This window comes from Periophthalmus magnuspinnatus, chromosome 24 (genome assembly GCF_009829125.3).
Source record: "Periophthalmus magnuspinnatus isolate fPerMag1 chromosome 24, fPerMag1.2.pri, whole genome shotgun sequence".
Classification (NCBI taxonomy): domain Eukaryota; kingdom Metazoa; phylum Chordata; class Actinopteri; order Gobiiformes; family Gobiidae; genus Periophthalmus; species Periophthalmus magnuspinnatus.
In genome coordinates, this window is record NC_047149.1 from 16,456,971 (window position 1) to 16,476,614 (window position 19,644).

At 38.3% G+C, this 19,644-nt stretch overlaps 2 protein-coding genes across 3 annotated transcripts; one reads left to right on the plus strand and one right to left on the minus strand.

The window, feature by feature from the left end:
* Window positions 1-82: 82 nt before the first annotated feature.
* Window positions 83-12,591, minus strand: LOC117392669 (adenylate cyclase type 3-like). Its single transcript, XM_033990794.2, has 21 exons — window positions 12,522-12,591; window positions 9,089-12,034; window positions 8,465-8,614; window positions 6,245-6,384; window positions 6,048-6,159; window positions 5,507-5,634; window positions 5,249-5,407; window positions 4,745-4,904; window positions 4,558-4,662; window positions 4,315-4,397; window positions 3,730-3,891; window positions 3,555-3,642; window positions 2,937-3,053; window positions 1,926-2,197; window positions 1,771-1,852; window positions 1,500-1,658; window positions 1,146-1,292; window positions 948-1,064; window positions 727-853; window positions 520-644; window positions 83-430 (listed from the first exon to the last, which is right to left on the minus strand). The coding sequence occupies exons 2-21, from the start codon at window positions 9,770-9,772 to the stop codon at window positions 248-250; spliced, it is 3,300 nt and encodes a 1,099-aa protein (XP_033846685.1). The 5' UTR covers window positions 9,773-12,034; window positions 12,522-12,591; the 3' UTR covers window positions 83-247.
* A 794-nt stretch (window positions 12,592-13,385) lies between these two features.
* Window positions 13,386-17,925, plus strand: LOC117392658 (alpha-N-acetylgalactosaminidase-like). 2 transcript variants are annotated; one of them, XM_055232207.1, is made up of 10 exons: window positions 13,445-13,543; window positions 14,548-14,698; window positions 15,283-15,423; window positions 15,962-16,173; window positions 16,246-16,340; window positions 16,494-16,655; window positions 16,747-16,944; window positions 17,026-17,166; window positions 17,465-17,678; window positions 17,769-17,917. In XM_055232207.1, the coding sequence occupies exons 2-9, from the start codon at window positions 14,550-14,552 to the stop codon at window positions 17,660-17,662; spliced, it is 1,296 nt and encodes a 431-aa protein (XP_055088182.1). In that variant the 5' UTR covers window positions 13,445-13,543; window positions 14,548-14,549; the 3' UTR covers window positions 17,663-17,678; window positions 17,769-17,917. The 2 variants fall into 2 exon arrangements, with proteins under 2 accessions (XP_033846670.1, XP_055088182.1); XM_033990779.2 differs by having other exon boundaries at window positions 13,386-13,543; window positions 17,465-17,925.
* The last annotated feature ends 1,719 nt before the right edge of the window (window positions 17,926-19,644 follow it).

Genomic DNA, 19,644 nt, shown 5'->3' on the forward strand with positions numbered 1-19,644 from the left:
TTATTAGTGCACTACTTTTGAATAAGATCACAGAATCTTACATTCATCTCATATCAGTGAAAAAGATACCAAACACCATTATAATGATCTAATGACCTGTTTAATTATGCAAAACATGGCTGACCCACAAGCTGGACCCCTATAGAAAAAGTAGCAGACTGCATACAACATATTTTAATATGTTGTTTGACGCCATAATATGAATATAAATGATAAAACAATGTATCCATATGCTAATGGCTTCAAATCAAGAAATATCTACCACTTGGTGTGGTAGAGCAGTAGAGACTGGAACATTGGTTTGTGCAGGCTTATCTCTGCCTTTCATGAAAAAAGTAAGTAGTTCGCCTTTTCCTTTGACATAAATTGATCCTCTTCGTATAAACCGAAAATCATATTCTTTAAGTATTTTATAGCAATCTTCCACCACCTGAGGAAAAGAAAAGCATACATGAAACATGCAAACTATAACACAAAATTATGATGTTCTATTTGTAAACTGTAGGCTCTTTACTTTACCTGGATGTTTCCCATGACTCCTGTGGATTCCATTCTGCTGGCTACATTCACTGTGTTGCCCCAGATGTCATAGTGAGGTTTACGTGCCCCAATCACACCAGCCAGCACTCCACCCTTATTGAGACCTATCATTGGTGAACAGACAAATTTGAGCTTATCTACACTTCTACTACTTGCATCTACTTCTCTGCACTGAGACAGACTGACCTATTCGAAGCATGAAGTTGTTAAAAGACTGTTTGTTAAGGTTGTTGAGTGTGACTTTCATTGCCAGGGCGAATTCAGCCAGGTCAGCAAGGTGTTGCCAGCGCTGAATCAATGAGGGCTCTTCAGCCTGTGAAACAGTATCTTTTAATGTTCTTATTTCAGTCTTAGATTAAGACTGAAATAACAACCTACATCTTATTTTTTCCTAAGATTTTACACACCTTCAGACTGTTGTATCCATCTGAGATACTTTCTGTGGTGAGACCTGAAGCTGCCATGTAGGTGCTGCCTATGGTCTTGATCTTAGTTATACAGCGGAATTCATCTCGATCTAACAACTAGACATACACATGACAGCAAGTCTACAACAGAAATATAAAGAGGGCAAAAAAACAAAAAAAAACAAGGAGCTGACTTACGCTGTCAAAGTCTGAAATGATCTCATTAAGAATTCTGAGGCACTCAAGGCCTCCATTGTTGATGCTCTCTTCTGTGTAGAAGTCAGAAAAGTTGGGGATGGAAGCAAACATCACGCCGATTTCTTCATATGACTGGCTGTACAACTCCTACAAATCCAAAACTTTTAAAATGTGCATACTGCACATACATACAGTATAAAATGCACATATATTGAAGAGGCAATGTGTAAGTATAAAGGTAGCCACAAGGTGACACTGTTGAGCAGTAAGCAGTTTGAGGTGCTGGTAAATGAAATAAAATATACAAACATGACTATCAACAGAGCTACACATATTCCAAAATGCCATACATACCTCATCTCTCTTCTTTGTGCCTAGGAAGTGTTTGGCTACATGCTCTGGCAGCATGTTGGTGACCAGTGCTTCATTCCAACGTCTCATTTCAAAGACTTTTTCCTTTTGTTCATGAACACCAATTTTCCACAGGAACAGCTTCCTAGACTGATGCTCTAACTACAAAAACAGAAAAGCAATACTATTTTTACAACAACATATTCCAGTAAGTCAGTGGTTATATAATGCAAATTGGTGATTGTAGCCTAATTAAAGGGTAACTAAAACCTACATGACGAGCAAAAAAGTAAAAGCCAATCATCATAACTATTATCATCATAGTCATAAGGTACTTGGTCGGCACAATAGATGTTCTGTAAGACAAACAAACATAATTACAATATAGAAAGCTCACTAGCTAACATTAATTTGCAGACTATTTCTTGCCTGTAACTTTCAAACTGTATCAAATCATAAAGTTCGTAAAGGTCACTCCAGCTGTAGATATTCACCGCTCCTGTAGCTGTGACAACCAGCACCATGAGGCCTAGTTTGATCAGGTGGCTGACCTGCACTAACATCGCCGTGGCAATAAGGGACATGACTGCCATGAAGCTATAGTGTTTGGGATTTTTTGCACAGTCTCTGTCCCCTACAGCCTCCAACACCAAACCAGTAGAGCTGTTGAGAAGGCGGAGTGATGGAGGAGCACAACTGAGCTAAAACATCAAGAAATCAAGAAGGTTAGTCAAAATACTTTTCATAGTTGTTTGTTCCTAAAGAGGAACTATGTACATTTTCTGGTGGAGGGTCAGCCTCCTACTTGTCTCATTGAGATGTTATGATTTTGCCTGGAATATTTCAAAATTTAAATGATATATCTTGTATTTATTTAAATTATGGGTGCATTTTAAAGTGAAGACCAAACAGCCATATTGTGAAAACAATATCATCATGGAGACAAGAATGTGATGTAACCTTCCACCAGAAACATTACATAGTAGCTTCAAGTCAAAAGCAACATTATGATTGGCATTTTACATGGCAGCTCCAATGAAAATAAATGCTCATTTTGCGTTTCATGTTGTAGTTAGTGCTAAAAAGCAGCAGTGTGCGTAACAGACTGCTCCTGTGAGAGCATGACAAATGAGGCAGCAGGCAATGACACAGACAACTAATGAATCCCACTGGGAACAAGTACTCAAACACTTACAAGACACTGATTGCTTGATGAGGACAAAGTGGAAACATGCAGATGGAAAATAAAGTGTTTGGATAGAATGGAATTTCACAAACACCATTTTGATCCCATTGCAGATTTTTTGGTTTTCTATATTTTTTATATTCAGATGTTATATAATTAGAAATGTGTATAAGTGTTTATATGGGCAGTTATGTTCTTATTTGACCATTCTAAAATCAATCATGTATCTCACAGCAACTAACTAGAAATATTACCATATCAGCAATCACAGTCATGGTCAAAACAAAGATGGCTGCCATGGCCCATGTGTTCCTGGCCCAGCGTGTTCGATCAATCCATAAAGAGAAAGACACCAGCCTTTTTGAGAACATCTGTGGCACACAATGAGTATAATTAGACAGATTTAACAATTGAATACGTGTATTGGAAATGGAATGAGCTGATAAAATGGTAAAGTCAATTACATTTTTCTAAGGCTGTGCAATTAAGGTTCAGTCATGTTTAGCAAGAAATTTGTTGAATATATTGTGTTGGCAATAATTAATAGCCCATATGTAATAGTTTGTATGTTCTGAAAATTAATATTGAAATAATTTGTTATCAACAAAACTAAATGAAATCAAATAAAAAAATTGTGACTGATGAAGATGAGAAAAAATACAACTTGGTTAACCACCAACCATCATTCTATGCAATGGATGGACCAAAGGGGCTCTTCTCCAGTCCAGACATGGGTTCAGTTGCAATAGTATTGAATTAATTTTAATCTGTAGCTAAATAAAACTTTAATACTTTGCTTGCAAGCTGGGATGATTAACCTTCTCTTACTTAAGGGTTTCAATCACAAGATGAGTTTGTCAACATGTTCTTACCCTGGGGAAGACCGCAGCAAGGGAGCAGACAGTAAGGATAAGCAGTAAAACCTCTCCAACAACAAAAGTTACATAGTTTACACCCAACCTAAAATGAGACCAAATAGGAGATCTGTATTGTAGATTTATTTCTTGTCAGTTTATAACAGATTTTAAAACAAGCACACAGACTCACAGTGGGTCTATTAAAACCTGCATGGCTGTGATGAAGAAAAGCACCATGGCACAGCAGGAAAAGGCTGCTCCACTCCTCTTTTCTTTCTCTGATGAGTAGTGCTCCTCTAGCTTTCCATCCACAAAGCTTAACGACAGAGGGTTGAACTTGTTTTCTTTCATTCTTTTAGAGATGGACAAAACCAGAAACAGAAGACAGTGGCTATGTTTACATGTTTACCCCATAGATTTGATCATTATCTGATTTCTGGAGTGATCAGATTATTGAATGTGATGTAAACAGCATCTGATATGAGTAAACTGATTGTTCACATCTGGGTACAATGTGGCCACAATAATTTAAAAAAAATGCAAAAAAGAGCAAACTAATGTGGCAAAGATGAACATGTTTTTATTCATTGTACTTTATCTTGCAAATATAAGTTATTCTGAAAATACACTGACTAACTGACACGTGTCACCAGGTGTTATTGATGATCAGATTTCTTTTGTGCAAAAATCGTATCTAACTTTTGGCTTATCTGATTATTGTAGTTTTTCTAACCATGTAGTCTATGCTTAGTGACTTTGTGTCTGTTATGCTTACATTTGCTGTGTTTCTCTCTCTAGGAGCTCCTGCTGTAGACGTCTGTTAATCACTTGCTCCTCAACAAATTTAACCCTTTGAGACTGTCAATAAAAACAGGAACAAAATATAAACAATTACATGTGCCAATAATGCATCTTTTTATGATTATATACAGTATTTAAACCATTAACAAGAGAACAGATTAAATAAAATCTTGTCATAGTGGTATTTTGTATCTGAATAGTAATTATAAAAGATAACCTCATGTTTTGTATCTGCCATTGCCTGGGGAGATGCTGTTGTTCCATTGCTTGATGTAGTGTTTATCAACTGGTTTGAATTTTGGTTTGCCAGTGTTCTTGGTTTCTGTAAATGAGAACAAACATGCATAAAAACTAAAGGCATAAGATACATGTATAGGAAAAACATATTTAGTTTCAGCACTTACACTTTCATTTAGTCCTTTTGCTTTGTCTTTTGGCACTATGACCAGGTATGTTTCAATGCCTTTTTCCATCAGATACTCACACCTCTCGCCCCCATTACCGGGCTCCATCTCAAACTCTCCATTCAAACTGTCCCTTGTGCTTTGGGAAATGTGCACTCTCCTGTTTCAACACACATTAGGAGTTCACAAAAATAAATATCTTGACCATTTTTGTGATTATCTCTTTAACACATTTCTGGCAAATGCAGAAATGTGTTAAAAGTGTGACAAGAATGTGAATGGGCTGAAAAATGATTAAAAAAAAGTGTAGAAATATCTGTTAAAACCATAATTTGAAATATTTTATTGCAAGATTTAGGTTTTTTTTACTTTTTTTTTTTTTCATAATTTGCCAAAGTATACATTTTTCAATACTTTATACCTACCACTTTATACAAATGAACACTACGAACACTACTAACATGTAAAGGGTATTTATATTGAAAATGAATACAATTTTCTTACCCAGGAATACCTCCAGACTCCATCTTATTGGCCACAGTAACATCAGTTGACCAGACATCAAATTGCCAGCGCTTCTGCCCCAAGACCCCGCCCAGCACAGTGCCAGTGTGGACTCCTACTCGCATGTCCACATCTGTTTGAGTCTTTTCTCGTACATACCTAAAGTTTATTTGTTACTCTTGGTACTAGTAAATGTTGTTACTGGTCTTTTTTTCTTTATTAAATATACAAAATATTAGATATAGAGCAGGTACTTACGATATAGCCTCTACCATGGATAGGCCCATATTGATAGAGCAGGCAGCATGGTCCTCTCTGAAGTCTGGAAGACCACAGATGCAGTAGTAACAGTCCCCAAGAATTTTAATCCTTAATTGGTGATGTTGCTGTTACGTAAACAAAGCAAGCAATTAGTTTGCAAAATCTATAAACAGTTTCCCCACAATAGCCCACAATAGTCTGGACTGGGGGTACAAATTAAATATTCTGTTTTTTGTGTTTTATTGTGAGTTCACTTTAGATCATATCTTCAAAATAAGAGAAAAAAGTATGCAATAAGTAAGTAAGTAAAGCAGGAAAACGAAAGCTATTGCAACTAGATTTTGATCCATAATTCAACAGAAAATTAACACTTTTTGTTTCAATACTCAGTCAATAATAGTTTCAATAATAGTATATGGGTTGAGTTGTGATACTTTCAGATGCATTACAGTTGCATATGATTGTTGAATATGATTGTAATTTTCAACCAAAAAATGTTTATGTTCTTATGTGGTACAGCCATACATCAGAAACTTACTGCAGCCAGTTTGTCAAAGCGAGCAAACAGTTCATTAAGAAGCTTGACAAGTTCCTGAGCACTACAGGTGGAGGAGAGCTGGGTGAAGCCTACAATATCTGCAAATAAGATACTAAAAAACAGAAGTGACTGAACAAATGTTGCATTGCAATCCTTCATATGACATCTATAAAAAAAAAATAACATGTTACTTTTACCTAACATTTTCATGGCGGTACATGTACATAGTATTAAACTGCTGCTGTCTCTGCACCTCCTTCTGATCAGCCTGGTTCTTCATGCCCTGTAGCATCTCATCAGCGATGTGTTTAGGCAGAATAGACAATAATAACTCCTCCTGCAAAATACACAGAGCAACACAGGTGCCAGTGAAAAAACTGGTGAAGCATGGGAAGTGTGTGGTTTGTCACCTTATCTCCATGGACTAGATATCAACATAATGATTTGATATGTAGCACAATACATAGGTCACAATATGCATGTGTAATAATAATAATAAGCTCGCAAAAATGTACCACTGGAGAGAATTTTCAATATTAAAAACTGAATTAGTATTAGTATAATACAAAAAGCTAAAATATATATCATTTGTAATACACAACAAATACAACCATCTATTCTTGTATTAAACAAATATGTTTTACTAACTATAATGTTTGGGAAAAGGGGTGACTAATAATTGTTTAAAATTGTGATTTTTTTTTCCCTGTAAACCACATAGGACATAGCAATGTCTTATAGCATCCACCTCTGTTGGCGCAGATAGAGTTGATGTGTTTTGCATATTGCATATAAAACAAATAGATGTTGTTCTTGGGTGTTTTTGTCGTGGCACAATATGAAGTCACTTATCCTCAGAAAAAGTTTTTTTTTTTTCCCCTAAATGACTGTAATTTTGTAAGTGATAGTAAAATGATGGCCTGAGAGGAAGATAAGACCCCAAGGAGACATGTGGACGAGAATGCCCAGGGGGAGCTCCCCTCATCCGTAGCAAGTACCGGTAATGTAGATTATAACATCAGGTGTGCATTTGTTTCTTTCCACAGTGTTTTTTGGTTTTTTTTAACAATTTGGCTTTGGCTTTGATAATCTGTCTTTTATGTAATTATATTACTTTATCATGTTTTTATTACTTTGTTATACTACTGTATAACTGTATTTCTAACTAAACCTATATTTTTACTTACTACGTATACAGTGAACAATGTACTTTTTTTTTTTTTTACATTATTCTGAAGAAATTTGTCTAATTGTGTCCCCTGTGTTTCTGGTTGAACCATTTCTGATAAAAGTTCTCCTCAAGAAGCAGCAGAAGTACAGTTTGGGAGCAGAGTTGGAGACAGGTTTGCTGATGTCGCTGGTAATGCCCTCAGAGCGGCTCATGTCATCTCAAGTGCCTTAGTCAGACCTCACCACCAACCACCCACACTATCCCAAAGTGGATCCACTGTGTCCAGCCCCTCTCCTCAGTCACACGCAAGCAAGTGGTTGACTTGCAGGATTTTGATGAGGAGCTGTGAGGAGATCTCCTGGATGTCCCTCAGGCTGGTCTACCTTGGCACAACTTACCTGGGCTCCTCTCAGGAGCCCACTTATCATATAAGACACCACCCAGACAGTGGGACACTGTGCAAAAAAAGCATACCTTACATTGTGACATGTGAGAGGCTAAGCCCTGTCATTAGGTGGACAGAACTGTTTTAGGTATATCCATTCAAATGAACAAACAAAAAATGCCTAAAAAAGCCATTTATGTTTGCTTGTAATTAATTATTGACAATTAAGGCTCAACAAAATAGCTGGAATTGATATAAAACTGGTAAAGTTTGATTTTTGTAATCTCCATATTTAACTACTATATTTTTTGGATCTATATAAAATAAAATGTAACAAAAATACAAATTCGTTTTTTGTTTTCTGGTTATTATACACTGGTTTAAGCAACATCAAACATTATAGCAACCAATACTTTCTCCCAATTACAGTCCTTTTGACAAGTGTGTAAACTTTGAACACAGGACATTATTTAACAGATTTATTCAATGCAAAGAATAAAAAGTACCAGGCGGACAGTAAATATCATAGATATTAAAGGGTAATCAAGCCTCACAAAATTAATAAATAGTTTTATTGATGGTGTACAAGTCATTGGATTGTAACTTGTTCAGCGAGTAAAGTTGTAATAAAATAGTGTAATGAACCTAATTGTGAACTGCATCTAATGCATAATTTGATCCCTGTGAAAGAAGCAGAGATTGTGTTGGTCTAACTATAATGGGAAACTGGTCCCGGAGGGTGACACTGCTAACAACAACAAACACTCCAATCCCCCTATTAGTGTTCAATGAAAGCAAACAGACTTCTCATTAGAAGTCAGGGGGAGATATAATAGCCCTGACTGTGCATGTTTGTGTCACCTGCTGAGTGCTTTGATCCTCCAGCGTTAGTTTGACCTCCAGTGATTGGCGTGCCTCAAGAAAAGCTGTCCTGTACTTCCTGTCCGCCATGTAGTATGACATCACCCCCACTGTGGCCGCACACAGGTACAGCATCACATCAGCTAGAAGCTACAGAAACAAAAGTACAGTTTACTGTGTTTAATTATATAAACGGTATACAATTAAGTTTTAAAAAAACATATTTAATTTGACTAATTACTTCAGTGATAATTTCATAAGTCATTGATTATCTTTCATTTTAACCTCATCAATTACAATTTTGTTACACAAGTTAATCCACACATTTTTTTTCCAGTTAGGGTTCAGATTGTGATTTGATTGTGGTTTGACCCAGGGCAACCAACCTCTTGTTTACTGGAAAGCAGCACAACTAAATGCCTATTGGACATATGTGTAAAAACAGACATATGTAGAGTTGTTTGACAAAGAATCTGCATAAAATTAAAACTGATATTGATAATGTTGATGGACAGTACTATGGCAGTCTATATTGGCTCTAACTGAAGACTTGATACTTATCCTCCTCTTATCCCCAGACCTACTTATAACCTCTAAAGTAGGCCTACCCATTCTTGTGTTTACCTGTCTGACCAGCACAGCCCCCTGCAGGTCCTCGTTGAACCTCTGGGCCACAGTGACCCCCTGCACGAGCACGTGCACCCCACACGAGACGGCACTGAGCAGAAGCAGCGGCACGAGCTTCAGCGGCAGCGTCAGGAAGGTGGAAAAGGTGAAGAAGGCCTGCCATCCCACAGAGTTACTGGCGTGAGGGGCTGGCTCATAGTTTAGCCCCAAGTAACACAGAACGTGCACACTTATCATAAGCCACAGAATGTATGGCACTGCCCCGCGTAGAACAGGTGATGTGGGAAGTTTTTCAAAGTAACACAAAATATAAAGCACTATGTCTGCGGCTAAACCCACCGCCGCTACCACTATCATCGCCACTTTGTCCTGTGTATAAACAACAGCGCACATGATGATGATGAAGCTGTTGAAAAGCGCGGCAAACATGACCATAACCAGCAGACTTTTCTGTCTCTGCCGGCAGAAGTAGCTTTGGTAAAGTCTCTCCAGTGAGTCGGGCGTAAAGGTGAGACGCACGGCGCGCGGGACGCAGTGGCAGCACCGGGTCTCGGACACGATGACCCCTCCAGCCCGAGCCCGGCCACGTGCATCGTTATCCCCGGAAATCTGGACAGAATACTCCGCAGAGAACTCCACAGACTGACCCCTGTGCGCCGTTTGGACCCGATCTACTGCCATTGTGTTTTTTTTGTTGTTGTTTTTTTTCAAGTAAGTAATCCGCAGGTAGGCCAATACTGCTTTACAATACTTTAAAAAGAAAAGTTAAGTTCCACGTGTGCTCCATTTTCAAAATAACTTAATAAAAATATACAGCATGTCATTCACAAAAGCATCCTAAGAAATTCACTGGATTTTATACACGTTTCCTCAAAAAGATTACATTTTTGAAATAAGTGTTGTGTGTCATCTCCAAGACTGTCTTTCCAAGCCTCCAAAATCTTTATCCAAAATTGTGGATCCATACCTGCTGCCTTATCAAGCAATAGTCCTAACTGAACAAACTGTTGAAATATTTACATAGGTCTGATCACCATGAATCTCTCTCGTCTTCTGATGTTATGACTCTCCTCTCCTCCCACTCATCCCCCAGTCTGCCTCTACTCTGTTACTGTTGCTAAGCTGAAACCAAAGTACCTTGCACTCACATCTTGGGAAAAGAGGCAATACGACTCATGAGGAGGTGAGAGGAGGGCCACATATAACACTCTTAACAGCCACTTCTGCAAAAGAAAACAAATTTTATTGAGTAAAGCTTTTTACAGTAATTGTTTGCACATTTAGACCTATGTATATCAGTAGTGATTGGACCGTGTACCGTGGCCTTGTAATGGCATGTTCTTTCCTGAATATGTATATTTATAATATTTATTTATGGCGATTGTAAGAACGAAACAACACCAAAGTATAGCAATAAAAGAAAACAAATCAAACATCCTAGGCAAACAACACAATAGATAATTTAGAATAACAGTTTTAATCACTAATATAGGCACATTTTATTTTCTTAGACTGAATCAACAACCCAAAATTTTAAGACGTACAGACACATTCACTGTGCATTTTCCCTTTCTGCAGGTGCAGGTAATGATCTCCCTAACATACCTAACAATGTACCTCCCAAAGCCAGTGCTAAGGCCAATAACACCCCTACAGTCCCAAGCTTCCCCAGAGCAGCTGTACCTAACACTGCCACTCCCAGGGCCCCAGCTCCAAACGGTGCTGCTGCCGCGGAGACGGTTTCCATGCCAATCTTTTTAAGCAGCTCCGGTCCTGTGAAAAGTCCCTGGCGGAGTTGTATCTTGGTGTTGAATGGGCTTTTTGGTGCACCAAGGACATATGACCCCATTGAAACAAGGATGACTGTAGTGAGTTCTGATGTCCCCGTTAGAGGAGAGGTCAGTACTTTAGTAGCTGCAATTACTCCAACAGCAACTGAAGTAATAGTTGTTAAAAATGAAAATCTTGAATCATACACTTTTTTTGCCGCAACACTTGCAGCTGAAAGTGATACTGCTGCAACTACAGTGACTCCTAATATTCCCCCAGTGCTGCCTCTTGCTCCTAGACTTGGCACATTGTTCCAGATGGCTCTTAGTGCAATTGCTGACAAAACAGAAGTCACAATTGCTATGTTTCCAGCCATCTCTGTCCCCACATCAACCATGGCCACTGTCCCCAGGCCTGCTCCTAATATACCTGCTGACAGAAAGGCCACCCAAAGGACAGACTCTATCATAATTACCATTTCTGCTTCTGAGCTGTCCTCCAGTTCACCTGCTCCTAACCCCACACCAAACCCAAGTATTCCCACTACAACTGAGTAAAAAAATACACGCTCCAGTAATTCGCATTCAGTCACGCATTTGGGTCTGGGCGCCATTCTTTCGGTCAGGGCTTTCCGAAGAGCGCATAGGAAAGAGATGGTTACTCCGGTGAGAAAAAGTCCAAGTAAGACACCCATTCTTCCATAGTAGACACTGACATAGAAGGTGACAAAAATTATGGACAGTGCTTGTGTCAGTTGATTTATATTAGAGTAGAAGAACACTGCGACTACTAAAATCAATTGAACTATGACGTACACCCCCAGTGGAAGTAGACCCCATAATACCCCTGTAATAGCTGCTCCGAATATTAAAGAAACTGATGTTGTCAGTGCAGTCAGCCATGGTATATCAGATCCAATACGTTTTAGTAGCTTTGTCACCATGGCAGCGAGTAGAAAGCCACTTCCTAGAGAAATAAGCATTGAGGTGCATAATAGACAGGAGGTTATGACCCCAACTCCAGTGGATCCAGCCCGACTGGCAGCCTGAACTGCAATAGGGAGCAGAGTAGGGTCATCACTTAGGACTGGCTCCAGAGCAAATGAGGAGGCCTCTGCAAAGGCAAACCCAGCTGCTGTGCTTCTAAGAACACTCCCCAGCAAAACAGAGACACCTAGAGGAAGTAATTGAAAAAATAAAAAAATAAAAAATTCAAAAACAGTGAAAAAGACTATTTTTGCAGATGGTAAATGACGCAATGCCATTCATGCAATACAGTAATATCTATTTACATGTAATGAAGTAATGAATATGCTGAGTGCTGACAGCTGGATGCATGTTTCAACACAACGCTGTCACTTTAAGAGAAAATGAAAGTGGTTGAATGACGCCATTATGAAACTTAAAACTAAGAAGAACAACTTAACTTATCTTTAAAAAGGTATATTCTACAAGTACAGTATCTGATGAAACTAGTGCTCACTTAATTCATGTTTATCTGCTTCACACAAGTTCTAGAAAAGCTAGAACAGTCTCTAGTTGCTACAGCTTGTTGATGAGGACTAACTCTAAGCAATATTGGAAACAGCCCGTGGCAGTTTTAGTCAGAGTTTGATAATAATATAGAGCTAATTTTATCTGCAGTGTTTTAATAAACCTACCCACTGGTTCCTCCATTGCCCCACGCTGCATCTGGTCTACTGACTTCAGCTTTAAGCTCCACCTTTTCCTGTTCAGAGAAGAAATTAATAAAACACGTTAATTATAAACTAGTCCATTAAATATCAATTCCATTCACTCATATCAATTAACCTGGCATATTGCACATATGCCATAAAGGGCACATATAGGCTGCAATGATAAACATACTTGACTTATCTGGAAAATAAAAAATATTCTTTAACAGCTGCAGTACATCCAGAATGCTGCTGCTCCGGTTCCGACTAGAACTAGGAAGTACGAGCACATTCGTCCTGTGCTCAGGCCTCTGCACTGGCTCCTGTGGTTCAGGGAATGGACTTTAAAGCAGGTCTGCTTGTGTATAAGTCTGTCCATGGCTTAGCAAGTGCATCGATATGTTAGTGCCATTGGCCGCTCTGAGGACTTCAGGGACCGGCCTCCTGCTGGTGTCCAGAGTCAGGACTAAACACGGGGAATCAGCGTTTCAATTTTATGCAGCTTTAATGTTCATTTTATGATGATTATTTATGATTAGTTAAGTTTTGATTTATTGTATTGGGATTTTAATGTCTTTCTTATTATGTAAAGCACTTTGAATTACTTTGTGTACGAATTGTGCTATACAATAAACTTGCCTTAACTGTATTCTTCTTAAACCAATATTATGAAGCTGCAGTCCTGGCGTGATTGAGATCGACCGCCTTATAATCGTAAAAAATATTTTTATAGCATAAACATGCAATAGATCCTTCCAATGAAATTGCTTTGTATATTTGTTCAACTCTAACTCAGAACTGTTTCTAAAAATATGAGCTTAAACTTCCGGCTCAGTCACCTGACAGTGACGTTACGTCACATGACCGTCGCTTCCGTATAAACGGCGCGCGGAGCGTGTTTGTTTTTCGTTCCCCGTGATTCCCCATACCGAAAAGAGCTGTCTGCCGTTGTTCGAAGAGGAGACATTGGGCACGTTCACCTGATCGAATGTCCTAGGGCGTTTTTAGTGAGTATGGCTTAATTTATCAGTTTATTTCCCTTTGTACAGTGAGCTGGATAACTAGGCTACTAGTATAGAGTTCCCACTTCCTACTAAAAAGTAAAGAGCGTGGACTGTAAATTGTAGGCTCCTTTTTAAAATGGCTAAACGTGTTTTCCTTTATTGCATTTTATGTCAATAGATGATTAGGCCTATATCTTATTGTTGGACTATACACATGTTAATAAACAGTAGCGACATTTTAGATGATAAAGTAGCCTACTTTAAAAGCCCTACAAAGGGCTTTTCAAAAATGTTTGGATTGTAAAATGTAAGTGTAAAGTGAGGTACTGCGTGTGCAGTATTATGTGCAGTCTTGTGATTTTGTGTGTGTGTGTGTGGGTGTGGGGGGGTGTGTGTACGTGTAATGGAAGTCACCTAGCAGGTTGTAGATTTTGACAACCTTGAGTCTACTAAGGGCGGTAATGTTCATGTATTAGCAATAGCTGGTTTAACTTGTGAGGTGTTTATACTTTCTGTATGAATAAGAGGAAGAGCTCAGATCCCTTATTGTCTTTGTCTTTTTGCTCACTAAGTGAAATAGTTTACAGCAACTCAGCACTTAATAGTGACACTGAAATTCTGTAACACTTAATTACTATACCTTAACAACAAAGACTGAATTCATAATGAACAAACAGTTTATTAAGTTTCTACCCTTGCCCTAATTCCAAACCCTAACTTACAAAGTCTGAAGTAATAAACTATTCAGTAATTATGAATTAAATCTGATGAATGAATCTTTGTTCCTGCTTTATTAAGGCTTACTGAGGTATAGTTATTTTAAAGTGGTGACCGATTCTTCGTAGTTGCATGTATGCAAATGCATCTTAGAATTTTTTCATGCGAGTTACAGTAACCGTCCACATTAATATTCAGTGTGGAGGCAGAAGGAAATGGCAGGGCATTTTTTTATTGTGTTTATTATAAGTTACATAACACAAATCCTATCTTTCTGATCCCTCTCCTAGGAATGTATCAATCTGTTATATTTTTGGCTTGGGCCCTGTCCGTATCAGCTCTTGACAATGGCCTAATGTTGACTCCACCCATGGGCTGGTTGGCATGGGAACGATACCGCTGCGACATTGACTGTGAGAATGATCCTAAAAACTGTATCAGGTAAGACGATGTTTAAAATGTAGCAGGGAAAAAGTTTTTGGTGTCAATTACAGCCAAATAGACAGTAAATAGACATATTTTCAGGTATTTAGTATTAAATTACCATGCTATATGTAGTTCATTATTGTACATTTTGTTTATTATAAATCACAAATTTGATCTGCAATGACTTCATTTTCAAAACTGCAGAACTATTACTTTGTAGTGGCATTTCACCATAGAAAGCAAATGTTTTTTTTATTTACATGTTTTTATGCTGAAAAAATGTCTAACGTTTTTAAATTATGACCCACGTATGACCTAGTCAGATTTTAAAAAAATAATTGCAAATAATAACACAGCACTGGGTGGAGACGGGGGTAAACGGGTGAAAACAAATCTTCTGAGCACTCAAGTCTCAAATGCAGGACAATGCAGAATTTCTGAAATGTGCACACATTAATCAAAATGCTATTTTGAATAAGATGATGATGAGGGAACACTGTTATAATGTGATTTTTAAGGTAATAAAAGTTGGTTTTGCGTAATATGACCTCTTTTAAATGGCTTGTTAAATTACATACTATGACAATTTTGTGTTTTAGTGAAAAACTCTTTATGGACATGGCGGACAGACTCTCGGAGGATGGCTGGAAGGAACTGGGATATGTTTATGTCAACATTGATGATTGCTGGTCATCAATGCAGAGAGACAAAGATGGTCGACTTCAAGCTGACCCCAAAAGGTACACCACCATATTATACAATACGTAATTTGCTTATTTAGTTATCCACAAGCCCTTAAGCAATAAAAATCCAGCGTGACAGTCATGAACATGGACTATAATGTTTGGTACAGGTTCACATGCAGAATCAGCAGGAGGGTAAATGAACTACCATCAATGCAGTATTGTCACATATCCTGGGTCAAAAGTTGTCAAACAAACCCAAGTGGACTCTCGGAAAACAATTTGCATAACTTTTCTGTTAAATGTACTTTATTGATTCTATATTGAAGAAAGATTCAGGCAGTGAGTGCAATGTAACAATCAATGCAGATCAAATATTCTCTTCTCCTGGTTTTGTTCATGTTTAGATCTGGTTTTGTTCTATCTTATCTTGGGGGTAACTAAATTTGACAAAAATGAATATATATATTTTTTTGTGTATGTGTTTTAAATTTTTATTTCATACACGTGCATTCCACTTGTTTTTGATGTGGTCCTCTGTTTACTCATGATTTGGTGAAATAATAATATAATTTGTACTATCTTCATTCTTCAGATTTCCAGGGGGCATCAAAAAGTTGGCCAACTATTTGCATGAGAGGGACCTCAAGTTGGGGATTTATGGAGACATGGGCACTCACACCTGTGGAGGATATCCTGGAACCACACTGGACAAAATTGAACTAGATGCTCAAACATTTGCAGACTGGGAAGTAGATATGTTCAAATTTGATGGTTGCTATTCCAATTCTACAGAGCAGGAAAAGGGTAAGGATGGAATATTATATCTTTGTTTGGAGTAATTTGAATTTTGTTTTCAAAGGTCTGTCTTTCTTACAGGTTATCCACTCATGTCTAAAGCACTAAATGCCACTGGTCGCCCCATTGGTTACTCCTGCAGTTGGCCAGCTTATCAGGGTGGTCTGCCTCCCAAGGTCAGCTGTTCTGAAGTATTGAATTGATTGAACTGAAAATAAATATCAGTATAGGTTGTAGTTAGATTATAGAATGACCTAAATAATCACGATTATCAGTTAAATAATCCCTAACCATCTCAATAGATAACTGATGATTCAAATTAATTTCAGGTGAACTACACACAGTTGGGTGAGATCTGCAACTTGTGGCGTAACTATGGTGACATCGAGGACTCTTGGGACAGTGTGATAGCAATTGTGGATTGGTTCTTTGAAAACCAGGAAGTTTTAATACCTGCAGCAGGTCCCGGAAGATGGAATGACCCTGATATGGTTTAATATTTTCTTAAGTATCAATCCCTATGTATAAAAACATGTTTAGATGTTGAGTGATTTCTAAAAATGCTGAAATTGATCTTCACAGTTGATTATCGGAGACTTTGGCCTCAGCCTGGAACAGTCTCGCTCTCAGATGGCTCTGTGGGCTATAATGGCCGCTCCTCTGTTTATGTCCAATGACCTGCGTACCCTCAGCAGCAGCGCCCGAGCCATCCTCCAGAACAAAATGATCATCAGCATCAACCAAGACCCTCTGGGCATTCAAGGGCAACGCATTGTAAAGGTGTCTAACTTTATCTCTATTACTCGATATATAACACTTTGTCTATGACTGGATATTAACATTGGTCATATTTTGTTCTAGGAAAAGAGTGGCATCCAAATCTTCTGGCGTCCTCTCTCCAAAAATACCAGTGCTTTGTTATTTTTCAGTCGGCGTTCTGACATGCCTTATCGTTACAAAACATCACTCAGCAAACTCAATTACACTACAGGAAGTTACAAGGTTGGTCTGCTTCAAATATATTAATGTGCACTATGCTAGATTTCTGGTAAAGGGTGCTGCTTGTCTCTGTATAGATTTTGTTTTACTCAGAATGTTCCCCCATATGGCATTAAACATATCTAACACAATAGAGTCGAGTTACATATTATGAAAGGCACTTTTTTTTAGGTTTTGTTTCAGGCAAATTTATAACCTCTCCATGGTGACAAGTGGTTAGAATGCATCAACTAGGGAAGTTCGATAGTGCATCTTTAAACAGTCCTCTTTATTGCATTATGCTGCTTGTCTTGTCCTGCAGGTCACTGACGTTTACACATATGAGACGACTGTGCTGAAGGACTCCTCTGAGTTTGTGGTGTCCGTGAATCCCTCTGGTGTTGTCATGTGGTACGTCTCTGCACCCGCAAAACTCAACTCGCGTCTCTACTTCAGAGGTGGCCATGTCCAAGACTTTGCAAATGAAGACAACAACAATGATATACCATATTTACTCTAAGTGCACTTTTAATTTGGTGAGAATTGAACTCAGCATATGGTATCAAAAACAAAATGAAGAAATCACTGTTTTCTGATATTTTTCCACTTCTCCAATTTTATTTTAGTTTTAAAAATTGCACAGCCAGCATTGTATCCCACTGGAACATTTTGACATACTGATTTTTATAATGTGTATACATTTTATGGAAATTGCTAACAGAGGTTTGTAAATATATATTTTGTTATTGTCTTATGAATAAATCTGATTATTGTGGAAGTGCCTTTCTAATTCCAACTCCTTATCTTTTCAGTTGTTTTCGTCAATTTCCTAGGCACGTTGTTTTTGTACAAATTGCAGTGTGATCTATGGATGCAAAAAGCAGGTGCTTTCTTTTGATGGACAATGTGTAGATTGCCATTGTAAACTTGGTGTTAGGTAATCATAATTTTGATGGAATTAAGTGTGTGGCCTCCCCAGTTGCAATTTTGGAATTTGTGCCTAATTTGAGACCTTAATTTCAAAGTAGGGCTGTAGTTGACACAAGAAATTCTTGGTCAATTAAAGACATGCACTGCCTATTGATAAGTCGACTAAAGATGGGGCGTGGCAAAATCTCTCAATTATTACATATATCTTTGTATTTGGTTAGTACTCACAACAGTAGTCAAAAATAACTTCATGCAGAAAATATACTAGGAAACAATCCAGGTAGAAGTCTTGAGGGCACGCCTGCACGCACACACACCAACACCTGCTGTTTGATTCACACCATCCACTGCAGCACAAACTCATTCGTGCATTACAACATAAGGCTCAAGTGGTTTCTACAGATGTCAAGGGAAAAGTGAAAGAGGATAACACGTGGAGAAAGCCCTCTCTGCTTGTGAATATCCAAAATGGGCCTTCAATTCAGAGAATCTGGTAGAATAAAAGGTGCAACCATTCCTTACACAGCTGTTGTGTCTGAAAAGCTTTAGAGAATTTTCAGACGGTAACCTACAAACACTGGTTCACCCAAAGGACAAAACCCTGAGCCACTAACAAAGCAATGTGGTCTACTCCATTCAGTGTAGTGAAGAGTGCAGCAAGCCTTATACTGGAGAACCTAAACAGCCACTCCATAAGGGAATGTACCAACACTGGCGGGAGAGCTCCTCGGGACCACAGTCTGCCGTACGTCTCCATCTCAAAGCCACTAACCACTCCTTTGAAGAAAGTGAGGTACAGATCTTAGCCAAAGAAAATAAATGGTTTGAGAGGGGAGTTAAAGAAGCATTTTTTTTTTGTTAGGAAAGACAATTCTTTGAACAGGAATAGGGGCCTTAGACATAATCTTTCTCCTATTTATAACTCCATCCTCAGACCCAAATCAAAACAAAGAAAACAATAGGGCTAGCCAGCGTGCTAATAGGTGTGACAATGATTATGGTAACTACGACTCAGGCACAGTGCACACTTAATGTAGCTCATTAGACCTAGCTTACAAACCGAAAATGTAAACAATAGGTGTGTCAGTTTCAGTGTAGTTAGTTCCTCTCTTCATATAGATATAAGGCAGTGTCCACCAGTAATCTGACCAGAACTGAAGAAGCGGCTTGGATTCCTTCGAGTCCTACAACTTTTTGTCGAGTTGACAGATCTGTATTTTTATTTTACTAGGAAACAATGTATTTCTATAAAGACAGATTTAACTTTTTTTTTTTTTTCTGCCTTCTTACATGTACATGCCAAAATACCAAACCTTCAGCTAACTCACTAACTTTCTGTCCCCTAAATCCTTATAATGCGAATAAAATGATTAGTTGACAATACAAATTTGGTTGACTAAGATATCACCGACAGATTATTCAACTGAACGACTAAAGCCTACAGGCTTGTGTCAAACCAATTGCAAAAACTCAATCGCACCAATTGGAAGGAACCACTAGAGGTCAGCACTGCACCTTTTCGCAACCCTTTGTGTAGACTTGTGCCAGCAAATGCACCTGCTGGAGATCACA